Here is a 12,080-nt window from a genome sequence, read left to right as displayed (position 1 = left end):
CTGGCGCCCATATGGGATGCCAGTGCCACAGGCGGAGGATTAACCTACTGCGCCACAGCGCCGGCCTCTCCACTAAGGATTCTAAAAGACAGTCTATTCTCAGATTTATTTCACATGTTGCACTTTCAAGAAGGTTCCATTTTAAGAAAAATAAAATTTGTAAACTACTCTTGTAATTAAAAGATTTTCCCGCATTTTCACTGGAAAAACTGAGAGCATAGGGGAATATTGTTCAGAATCACTAAACTGCAGCACTGAAGCTAGAAATGAGATCAGCTGACTCTGAGCCTATTTCATTTTTCTGCTTACTACATCTCTTACTTAACCGTCCTTTAGAAAAAAGAAGCCTCAGATTGGCTGTGGAGGTCATTTGTACCTATACTTTCGTCTTATGGGCTACTTAAAAAAAATTAAAGCAACAAAAATTTTTCACCTTTTTTTTTTTTTTTGTAAGGCAGACAGAGACAGACACAGAGATCTCCCATCTGCTAATTCACTCCACAAATGCATAGAACAGCTTAGGTTGGGCCAGCAGAAGCCAGGAGCCTAGAACTCAGTACAGTTGTCCCACATGGATGTCAGGGATTCAACTACTTGAGCCATCTTCTGCTGCCTCTGAAGGTGCACATGAGCAGAGAGCTGAAATTGGTAGACCTGAGACTTGAACTTGTGGCCTACTTTCCTTTTTGTGACAGCATTTCTTTTTCTCCCTTTCCTAGGACAGTGAATTATTACTCGTAATAATTTCATCAAATGTCAAAGAAAACTATCTAATTTTTTATTAAAAAAAAAAAAAAGAAACCAATCAGTGTCCAAATACTTTTCAGCCTTGTCTTGTCTTATAGAGATAACTGATTAAAAACACCGGGTCTGAATCAGTTCAATTAATTTCCTTGGGTATGCAATCAATAGATATTGTTTGTTGTTTATTTCTTATCTGTTATTCTTTGGTGAAACTGCTGTTTTCATTTTCTTCTCTTTGGTTTTACTTCTTTAATCTTGGGCTGGATATGTTTTAATAGGCAAGATAGATAACATTTTATAATATTTAATGAATCATTTGGAGAACGATGCTTTTAAGATATCCTTTTTCAGCTTTTAGTTACATTTTATTCATTAATTACTTGGCATCAAATTTACCATTCTGTCATGTTCTTTTTGGACGATGCATTTTAGTATGTTTCTTAAAGGTAAATTCTGAAATGATAATGAGGATATTAGACCTTGAGGTTGGATAACTTGAAATCTAACAATAGAATTATTGTTTTATGCAGATCTTTGATGGAAAACAGATTCCACAGAGAATGGTTGATGGATGGAATGCTTTTTTCTTTGATAAAACTGAAGAGCTGGTAATTTTTTTATAGTCTTTATGTTATAGAATCTTCAGAAATATGTATTGGGGTTTATATAATCTAATAATTTCACTTGGATTTGCTATGCATATTTTGGATATGCATATATTTTCTTCTTACTTCACTGTAGAAAAAGCGCTTACCTTCACTTGGAAAGAACACAGAGTCCTTAGGAGAGCTTTGGTTGGGACTGCTTCGCTTCTATACTGAGGAGTTTGATTTCAAGGAATATGTAATTAGCATTCGACAGAAAAAACTGTTGACAACTTTTGAGAAACAATGGACATCTAAATGCATTGCAATTGAAGGTAATCTTTCATACTGACTCAGGAGCAAAACAAAAATTTGGCCAAGGAAATTGATAGGAAAACAGAAAACATACTAGGATTTGGACGATGATTCTTCTAGATTTTTATCAGTTTCCATCTTTTAACTATAGTTTTAAAAGAATAATTTTTTTTTTTTTTACGGCCCTGAGAAGGGCCTTTGGGTGGGGGTCTGGGGCCGTGGGGGCCGCTCAGCCGCCGAAGCCGTAGAGCGTGTGCCCCTGGCGCTTGAGCGCGTTGACCACGTCCATGGCCGTGACCGTCTTGCGCTTGGCGTACTCCGTGTAGGTGACGGTGTCGCGGATGACGTTCTCCAGGAAGACCTTGAGCACGCCACGGGTATCCTCGTAGATGAGCCCCGAGATGCGCTTGACGTCGCCGGCCGCCGCACCGGGCCAGGCGGCGGATGGCGGGCTTGGTGATGCCATGGATGTTGTCGCGATGCACCTTGTCGTGGCGCTTCGTGCCGCCCTTGCCCAGGCCCTTCCCGCCCTTGCCGCGGCCAGACATGTCTTCTCAGTAGAAGAGCTCACAGCAACCTAAAAGAATAATTTGTTAACATGGATAGTCTGAGTATATATAGTATTAGACTATAACTACAACTGCTAAGTATATATTTGGTGCAGTGAATATAATTCTTAATTTTAAAAAACTGATTATTTTCTTTTCTAGACCCTTTTGACTTGAATCATAACCTTGGTGCTGGGGTTTCTAGAAAAAGTAAGTTTTAAATACAGAGATTTCCTGCTTTGTAAAGTTTTTACAGTTTAATGTCTGCATCTTTATGTTTTCTTTCTTCAATAGTGACCAATTTCATCATGAAGGCATTTATCAATGGGAGGAAACTTTTTGGTACCCCTTTTTATCCACTCATTGGCAGAGAAGCTGTAAGTTCACATTATTTTGGTTTTAAATCTTTTTTTATAATATACTTAACAGTATAAAAATATTTTCAGTTTTTTTAAAATAGTGTACCTAATTTACAAGTAAATGTTAGGAACAGGGAGATAATCATAGCTCCATATATTTTTTTCTTATTATACTTTCCATAGTTCATAATGAAATATGTATTTCTTAAATTTTGTTTCATTAAAATACTAAATTCTGTCTCTTCCACTTGACTGTAGGCTCTATGAGCATAGGATTTAGATCTCTGAGGTTCAACTTTTTATCTCCAGAGCCTATTACAGTGTCTAGCATAATAGTAAGCATTTGTTGGATGAATGAGAATTGTCAAGACTCAGGATTGTTGAATTTTCTGTTGAAGTGCTGCTCACTGTTTCTTTTCCATCACTAGAAATCTTGAAAGTATACACAAAACATACAGAGCCAAAGAAATATTCTATTCTTTCTTAGAGCTTCTGCTTCTCCATTTTGTGTAAGCTTGGTGAGATGAATTAGATGTCATGGAACTTAAGGGTTTCCTTTTGCTTGATCTAGACAGCATAGTTTCATACATTCCTCTTGGTCTCACTCTGATTTTGCCTGTTTTCTAATGGTTCGGAGATCACAAAGATCTCAGTTTCAGGGCAAGTTCTCAAAATAGGAAATCTCAAGAAAGTAGAAACCATGTATTTATTGTTGTAGTCTTGTGTGTTCAGCCTCACATGATTTAGTAGTCTACCATCTGCCTATGGTTGGGTTGCTAAGCAGTAATCGGAAAAAGTCATATTTATATAGCAGGCAATTTTAAAAATATGGTACAAACATAAATTAATGTTCATGAATCTCAACTGGACTTCGAATACTGTCTGAAAATCTTATTTTATTGCTTTATTTACTTCTGTCTTCCATTCTGTAAGAAACATTGCAAATTTTATTTATTTTATTCCAAGCTCTCTGCCCTTGTATTTTGTGCTACCTTTCATCTCTGCCTTTCTCTTAGTATGTTTTTTTTTTTTTTATTTGACAGGTAGAGTCATAGACTGTGAGGGAGACAGACAGAGAGAAAGGTCCTCCTTCCGTTGTTTCACTCCCCAAATGGCCGCTACGGCCGGCGCTGCGCTGATCCGAAGCCAGGAGCCAGGTGCTTCTTCCTGGTCTCCCATGCGGGAGCAAGAGCCCAAACACTCGGGCCATCCTCCACTGCCCTCCGGGGCCACAGCAGAGAGCTAGACTGGAAGAGGAGCAACTGGGGCTAGAACCCGGCGCCCATATGGGATGCCGGTGCCGCAGGCAGAGGATTAATCAAGTGAGCCACGGTGCCAGCCTCTCTTAGTATGTTTTTACTACTGCAATAATGGATCACATTAGATAAGTACTCCTTCAAATTTTTGCTACCAGATCTATAAATCTGCCTATAGAAAGATTTATTTATTTATTTGAAAGGCAGAATTACAGAGGAAGAGAAAGGGAGGGAGGGAGGGAGAAGGAGAGAGAGAGAAACTTCCATCTGCTGTTTTATTCTACAAATAGTTGCAACAATAGGATCTGGATATTTTTGAAGCTAGGACCCTGGAACTTCACCCAGATCTCCCCAATGGGTGGCAGGGGCCCAACTACTTGGGCCATATTAAGCTGCTTTGCCAGGCACATTAGCAGGGAGCTGTATTGGAAGCAGAGCAACAGGGACTCCAGCCACTGCTCATATAGGATTCCAGTGTTACAGGCAATGGCATAACCTGCTACACCACAGCTCCTGGCCCTTGTCTTTAACTGAAAACTAGTTCATCCATATGTACTCTAGATCCTTTATTCTCTGTAGCTTGAATCTTCTCCTCTTCATGTGAAAAACATTTTTGAAAGATGAAATATGCAAAATATAACTGCAAATCAGCATTTACACATCAACATTTGTCATCCATTTTGATGATGGGAGCATTGTGTTTGAACCCTAATCAAGTTAATTATTTTCTTCACAAAAAGAATTCTAGTCTTTTAGTTAGTAAATTTATATCATAAAAATATTCAATTAGTACTGTTAGTATATTTTGAAATTCTTCAATAAAAATTTTTGTGGAAATATGTTTTCTTCAATTATTGAAGTTCCTATATTGTATCTTCATTGTTGCCACAGCACCCAGAATATTTACCACCTGGTTCATTATTTAAAAAGATCCAGGCCACCTTAACTAGGATTGTAGAATAGAAAAAAGTTAATTCAAGAAGTAATTCAGAAATAGAATGGGTATAACTTGGTGACTAATTAGAGGTAATAAGTAAAGGAGAACATGTTTAAGATTACTCGGTTTCTACATTAAGAAACTGGATGAATTGAAAAAGGCCTTTATTTTGTTTTGGTAGAAAATAGGTTGATGAAGATTTTGATTAACTACAATAATTTTATTAATAGTAAATATAGAGAAATGTATCTTCCCTCTTTTGTTTAAAAAAAGTCCTATCGAGAATAAGTCATAATTAAGTATATAGTTCAGTGATTTTTAATACATTGGAGGATTTTATAGTCATCACTACAGTCTAACTTTAGAACATTTCCATCTTCTCTAAAAGAAATCCCTGTCACCATTAGCATTCAGTCCCTAACCTATCTCTTCCCATACCATTCTACTTTCTGTCTGTATAGATTTGTGAACCTGGCCATTTTGTGTAAGTAGAATCATGTAATATGTAGTCTTTTGGAATTGGCTTTCTTCACTTAGCAAGTATTTTCAGGATCCACCTGTGCTGTAGCATGTATCAACATTTCCTTTATATGGCTAGTAGTACTTCAATTTATGATTATTATGAATAATGCTGTTTTGAGTATTTGTATACAAATTTTTGCATGAATTTACATTTTTCATTTCTCTTGGTAATATATATGTCAGTGGAATTGCTGTATCATTTTGATAAATTTATATTTAACTTTTTGAGGAACTAATAAATTGTTTGCTAAAGTGACTGTGCTATTTTACATTCTCACTAGCACTATTTTTTCTCCCTCCTCTAGAAACCTTTTATTTAAGGAATACAAACTTCATACATTTCATAATTACAACTTTAGGAACATAGTGATTCTTCCCTCTGTACTTGCCCTTCCACCCCTCTTCCTCTTCTCACTCTTATTCTCATTCTTATTTTTTACTAAGATCTATTTTCTTTTTCTTTGAAGATTTATTTATTTGAAAGTCAGAGTTACACAGAGAGAGAAGGAGAGGCAGAGAGAGACAGAAACAGAGACAGATATTTTCCATCCGCTGGTTCACTCCCCAATTGGGGAGAGAGAGAGAGAGAGAGAGAGAGGTTTTCCATCCACTGGTTCACTCCCCAATTGGCCGCAACGGCCGGAGCTGAGCTGATCTGAAGCCAGGAGCCAGGAGCTTCTTGCGGGTCTCCCATGCAGGTGCAGGGACCCAAGGACTTGGGCAATCTTCCACTGCTTTCCCAGGCCATAGCAGAGAGCTGGATCGGAAATGGAGCAGCCAGGACTCGAATCGGTGCCCACATGGGATGCCGGCACTGCAGGCAGTGGTTTTACCTGCTACGCCACAGCGCTGGCCCCCTAAGATCTATTATCAACTAACTTTGTACACATATGATTAACTCTTTAAGAGTTCGACAAATAATATGAAAAAAACAAACAAACAAACAAAAAACCTGTTTCTTAGCAGTTGAAACAAGGGCTGTTAAAAGTCATTGCTTCAGGCTGGTGCTGCGGCTCAATAGGCTAATCCTCTGCCTAGCGGTGCCGGCACACTGGGTTCTAGTCCCGGTCGGGGCGCCGGATTCTGTCCCGGTTGCCCCTCTTCCTGGCCAGCTTTTTGCTATGGCCCAGGAAGGCAGTGGAGGATGGCCCAAGTCCTTGGGCCCTGCACCCTCATGGGAGACCAGGAGAAGCACCTGGCTCCTGCCTTCGGATCAGCACAATGCGCTTGCCGCAGCAGCCATTGGAGGGTGAACCAACGGAAAAGGAAGACCTTTCTCTCTGTCTCTCCTCTCTCTCTCACTATCCACTCTGCCTGTCCAAAAAAAAAAAAAAAAGAAAAGAAAAATGCCTGTTTAAGTCTTTTGCCCATTTCTTAACTAAATTGTTTATTTTGTTGTTGAATTTCTTGATTGCTTTATATATTCTGATTATTAATCCTTTATCAGTTGCATAGTTTGCAAATAATTTCTCCCATTCTGTCAGTTACCTCTTCACTTTGCTGAGTGTTTCTTTTGCTTTGTGAGCTTTTCAAGTTGATATAATCTCATTTGTCAATTTTGGCTTTGACTGCCTGTGCCTCTGGGATTTTTTTCCAAGAACTCTTTGCCTATGCCAATGTCTTCCATGTTTTCTGCAATGATCTCTAATAATCTGATGGTATTGGCTCATAGATTTAGATATTTAATCCATTTTTAGTGGATTTTTGTGTAAGGTAGAGGTCTTGCTTTATACTTCTGCATGTGGAGATCCAGTTTTCCCAGCACCATTTCTTGAAGAGATTGTCCTTGCTCCATCAATTGATTTTAGCTCCTTTATCAAAGATAAATGTTGCAGATGCATGGATTGATTTCTGCTGTTTCTATTTTGTTCCATTGGTCTATCCATATTTTTGTTTAAGATTTTATGTATTTACTTGAGAGGTAGAGTTACAGACAGTGAGAGGGAGATACAGAGGTAAAGGCCTTCCAACCACTGGTTAACTCCTCAAATGGCTGCAACAGCCAGACCTGGGTCGCTCTGAAGCCAGGAGTCAGGAGCCTCTTCCAGGTCTTCCACGTGGTTGCAGGGGCCCAAGCGCTTGGGCCACCTTCCACTGCTTTCCCAGGCCATAGCAGAGAGCTGGACCAGAAGAGGAGCAGCTAGGACTAGAACTGGTGCCCATATGGGATGCTAATGCTGCAGGCAGAGGATTAACACCACAGCATTGGCCTCTATCCATCTGTTTTTGTACCAGTACCAGGCTGTTTTGATTATTCCTGGCCTGTAGTATATCTTGAAATCTGATATTGTGATACCTCCTGCTTTGTTTTTGTTGTTTAAGATTACTTTACCTATTCAGGATCTCCTGTTTCCGTGTGAATTCCAGTATTACATTTTCTATATCTAAGGAGAAAGTCCTTGGTATTTTGATTGGTATCACATTGAATCTGTAAATTGCTTTCAGAAGTATGGAAATTTTGGTGATATTGATTCTCCAATCCATGAATGTGAAAGGTTTTTCCACTTTTTATATCTTCCTCTTGTTTCTTTCTTTAATGTTTCATACGTATCGTTGACATAATTTATTCCAAGATATTTGATTTTTTTTTGTAGCTATTGTGAATGGGATTGAGCTTAGAAATTCTTTCTCAGCCGTGGCATTGTCTGTGTATATAAAAGCTGTTGACTTTTGTGTGATGATTTTATATCCTGCCACTTTACCTCACTCTTCTATGAGTTCCAGTAGTCTCTTAGTTGAGTCTTTTGGATCTCCTATATATAGAATCATGTCATCTGCAAATAGGGATAGCTTGACTCTCCCTTTGAGCTGTATCCCTTTGATTGCTTTTTTATTACCTAATGGCATATTGAATAGCAATGGTGAGAGTGGTTATCCTTGTATGGTTCTGGATCTCAGTCTCACTAGCATTATATATAGCTTCCAGTTTAGCCATGTCCTCACCAATATCTTTTTATATGCTTTTAAAACTATATAGTCATCCTATTGGATGTATATCTCTTTTTAGAGAAGGAGAGAGGGAGAAACAGAGGCAGGTTTTCTATCCACAGTTCACTCCCCAAAAGGGTGTAACAGCTGGGGCTTGGCCTGTCTGAAGCCAGGAGTTTCCTTCTGGTTTCCAACGCAGGTGCAGGGGCCTCAGGACTTCTGCCATCTTCTGCCTTCCCTGATACATTACCAGAGAGCTGGATCAGAAGTGGAGCAGCTAGGACTTGAACTGGTGCTTGTATGTGATGCTGGCACTGCAAGCAGTGGCTTAACCTGTTGTGTTACAGTGCTGGCCCCAGATGTGTCTCTTGCTTTTACTTAGGATTTAAAAAAATTTTTTTTAAGATTTATTTATTTTTTTAAAATTCTATTTATTTATTTATTTATTTATTTTTGACAGGAAGAGTAGATAGAGAGACAGAGAGGAAGGTCTTCCTTTTTGCCGTTGGCTCACCCTCCAATGGCCGCTGCAGCCAGCGTATCGCGCTGATCCGAAGCCAGGAGCCAGGTGCTTCTCCTGGTCTCCCATGCGGGTGCAGGGCCCAAGGACTTGGGCCATCCTCCACTGCCTTCCCAGGCCATAGCAGAGAGCTGGCCTGGAAGAGGGGCGACCGGGACAGAATCTGGCGCCCCAACCGGGACTAGAACCCGCTGTGTTGGCGCCGCAAGGCGGAGGATTAGCCTGTTAAGCCACAGCGCCGGCCTAAGATTTATTTAATTATTTGAAAAAGTTAGAGGGAGAGACAGAAAGAGTGCGAGAGATCTTCCATCCTCTGGTTAGCTCTCCAGATGGCTGCAACAGCCAAGGATGGGCCAGGCTGAAGCTAGGAGCCATGTGCTTCTTCTTGGTCTCCTAGGTGGGCAGCAGGGGCCCAAGCACTTGGACCATCTTCTGTTGAAAAAAAATTGAAAGAGAAAGAGAAGTACAGACATACACACACAGACATTTTCCATCTACTGATTCACTCCCAAATACTGCAACAGTCAGGGCTGGGCAAAACTGAAGCCTGAACTCAGATACTTGGCATCATCATCTGCTGCCTCCTAGAGTATGCATTGGCAAGAACCAGGATTGGAAATAAAAGAGCTGGAAATGGAACCAGCCACTCTGGTTTGGTTTACAAGTATTCCAAGAAACAACTTGACTGTTGTGCCAAATGCCTGCCCCATCTCTGATTTTAATAATTTTTGTTTCTTATGTGGCAGACATGCAGAAAGAGGGAGAGAGCTTCCATCCCCTAATTTCTTCCTAAATGCCTTTGGTGGCCAGTGCCGGGGCTGCTCATAGCACAGAGGCAGGGATTCAGAATCAAGGTCTCCCACATTGGTGGCAGGGACCCAATTACTTGAACCAGTACTGCTGCCTCCTAGGGTCTGCATCAGCAGGAAGCTGGAGTCATTAGCCAGAACCGTTTGTTGAACCCAAGTGCTCTGATATGGGACACAGTGTCTTAACTGCTGGGCTAAATGACTGTCCCTATCACTCAGATTTGAAGACAGTTTAAGTGGACATATTCTCTTGCCTTCTGTAAGTGTAGGTACTATTAGGACCAGTTAGTTTTTGTGATAGTATATAACTGAAACAAAGTTTAAGAGGGATAAAGCAAAAATGTGCCTTGGATCTAAGACTTCGAGAAATTATTTACTTCTTAGTTCTCTTACCTTCTCTTTTAGTACACTTCATTTTATATGGTAAATCTTACATGTTCTTTAAAAGTTGTATGCAGATCTAACTATATTTGGAATAAACCAGAAGATTGCTTTATTAGCCTAAAGCTCTTTTGTACAGAGAATTTTTTTTCCCTGAAAGTAGCCTGATGTAGCAGAAAAATACGAGCTTTCTAGCAAGACAGACTTAACTTTAAATGCTTTAGTTGAGACTTAGCCAACTTTTTTACTTTGGGCAAGTGTCTTGAATGCTGAGTAAATGAAGATGAAATATATTGTATATATTTTGTTGAGATTTCTTCATTCATCTGTAGTGTCTGTAACATAATGTGTATGCAAAATGTATAGTACTGTTAGCTGTGATGATTCTGAATCTTTTTCTCATATTGTGATTTTAATTATAGTGAAATATTTGTTGATATTTATTTCCTGTTGGTTGAAACTTTTTATCTTCATCTCCTTTCCATTTGGATCCGAAAGTTTTATCATAATTTTTTTTTCTGGTAAAATTCCATTGTCTTCCCTAGGAGTACTTCTTTGATTCCAGAGTATTAACAGATGGAGAACTGGCTCCCAATGATCGATGTTGCCGTGTGTGTGGAAAAATAGGCCATTACATGAAAGACTGCCCAAAAAGGAAAAGGTTGGCAAATTATTATGTATCAGCCTTATTGGGAATGTAAATGTGAGTCTAGTTTGTAGCTATATTTGTGTTCAGAAGTGTTTAAGTGAGAAAATTCAGGGCCTTCTATGGTAACCTAAGATACATGTGTATTTGAGTGGAAATTTTAGTAGGATGAGATTTATTTGTGGTATAATGTCTTATAACATTGATTTGTTCATTCATTCACCAATCCATTTCATTTCCTTTTAATTGAAGAAGTATTTATTGACACCTACTATGTGAGAGGCACTGTGCTAGGAACCAAGAAAAAAATGTTGGGGTTCTTTCTGAGGACATCACAGTCATGCAAACTAATAATTAAAATAAAATTAACTGAGACCTTGAGATAAATGCTGTGAGGTTTACATATATATTAGATACTTTGAGGAATATACATCCTAGATACTCCCTCCAAATATATCTGTGAATTATATTCTATATGCTGTACTTAATCTGCCAGGAAAATCAATTCCTTTCATCCAGTCTGGCATAATATAAAAAGTCGAAACTGTGCAGACAGAACATACTTCTATTGCTGCTATTTATTGACTGTTAAATTTAGGCAAGACACTTAACTTTTTCTTAGCCTGAGTTGCTTCTTTAAAGAAACTGGAGGGGCTGGTGCTGTGGCATAGTAGGTTAAGCCTCTGCCTACAGGACCAGCATCCCACGTAGGCACTAGTTCGTGTCCTGGCTGCTCCTCTTCCAGTCCAGCTCCCTGCTAATGGCCTGGGAAAGCAGTGGAAGGTGGCCCAAATGCTTGGGCACCTGCAGCCATGTGGGAGACCTGGAAGAAATGCCTGGCTCCAGATCGGCCCAGCTGTGGCTGTTTCAGCTATTTGGGGAGTAAACCAGCAGATGGAAGACATCTCTCTGTCTGTAACTCTGACTCTCAAATAAATAGATAAATAAATAAATCTAAGATAATAAATATCGATCTCCAAGGATTGTTAGAGATTTAAAATTTCATATTAAACATTTTTAATAAAGTTTTGTGTTATATAAAACTGGAATACCCAGTTTCCTCCATATCAGTAGGTGCACTATAAATGTGAGTTCCCTTTCCTTAAACAAGCAATGCGTGAAACAGTGGACATGTTAGTCCCTTTGTTATTGTGGTGACTCTTGGATGGTTTAGTTTGTTCTGTGACTCACTAAGTTTATAAGTCCCTAGCCCACACATTATTGGTATCAGCAGTTTATTGTTTAGACTAAAGAAGAAAGACAGTGAAGAAGAAAAAGAAGGGAATGAAGAGGAGAAAGATTCTCGAGATCTTCTTGATTCCCGAGATCTCCATGACACTCGAGACTTTAGAGACCCCAGAGATCTCAGATGTTTTATATGTGGAGATGCAGGACATGTACGAAGGGAGTGCCCAGAAGTCAAGCTGGCCCGTCAAAGGAATAGTAATGTGGCAGGTAAATATAAAAGATTAAAAATCGTTTCTGTTGGAAATAAAGTAGTTTATGTTGATATCATGCTAAGGACACTGAT

The 12,080-nt window shown here is 39.3% G+C and overlaps 1 protein-coding gene and 1 pseudogene across 10 annotated transcripts in view; one reads left to right on the top strand and one right to left on the bottom strand.

Moving 5' to 3' along the window:
- TUT4 (terminal uridylyl transferase 4) overlaps positions 1 to 12,080 on the top strand; it is a 215,245-nt gene that overhangs the window by 188,946 nt on the left and 14,219 nt on the right. For 6 of the 10 annotated variants that reach the window (XM_062191334.1, XM_062191343.1, XM_062191342.1 and 3 more), the window contains 6 exons: positions 1,275 to 1,352; positions 1,486 to 1,663; positions 2,354 to 2,401; positions 2,486 to 2,568; positions 10,449 to 10,564; positions 11,781 to 12,004. In XM_062191334.1, the coding sequence (XP_062047318.1) occupies positions 1,275 to 1,352; positions 1,486 to 1,663; positions 2,354 to 2,401; positions 2,486 to 2,568; positions 10,449 to 10,564; positions 11,781 to 12,004 (727 nt within the window). The remainder of the gene's footprint in view (positions 1 to 1,274; positions 1,353 to 1,485; positions 1,664 to 2,353; positions 2,402 to 2,485; positions 2,569 to 10,448; positions 10,565 to 11,780; positions 12,005 to 12,080) is intronic. The other 4 variants (XM_062191337.1, XM_062191340.1, XM_062191336.1 and 1 more) reach the window with 2 other exon arrangements.
- Positions 1,873 to 4,269, bottom strand: LOC133759791 (histone H4-like; annotated as a pseudogene).

This window comes from Lepus europaeus, chromosome 5 (assembly GCF_033115175.1).
Source record: "Lepus europaeus isolate LE1 chromosome 5, mLepTim1.pri, whole genome shotgun sequence".
NCBI classification, from domain to species: Eukaryota; Metazoa; Chordata; class Mammalia; order Lagomorpha; family Leporidae; genus Lepus; species Lepus europaeus.
This window is presented reverse-complemented; position numbering and strand designations above follow the sequence as displayed.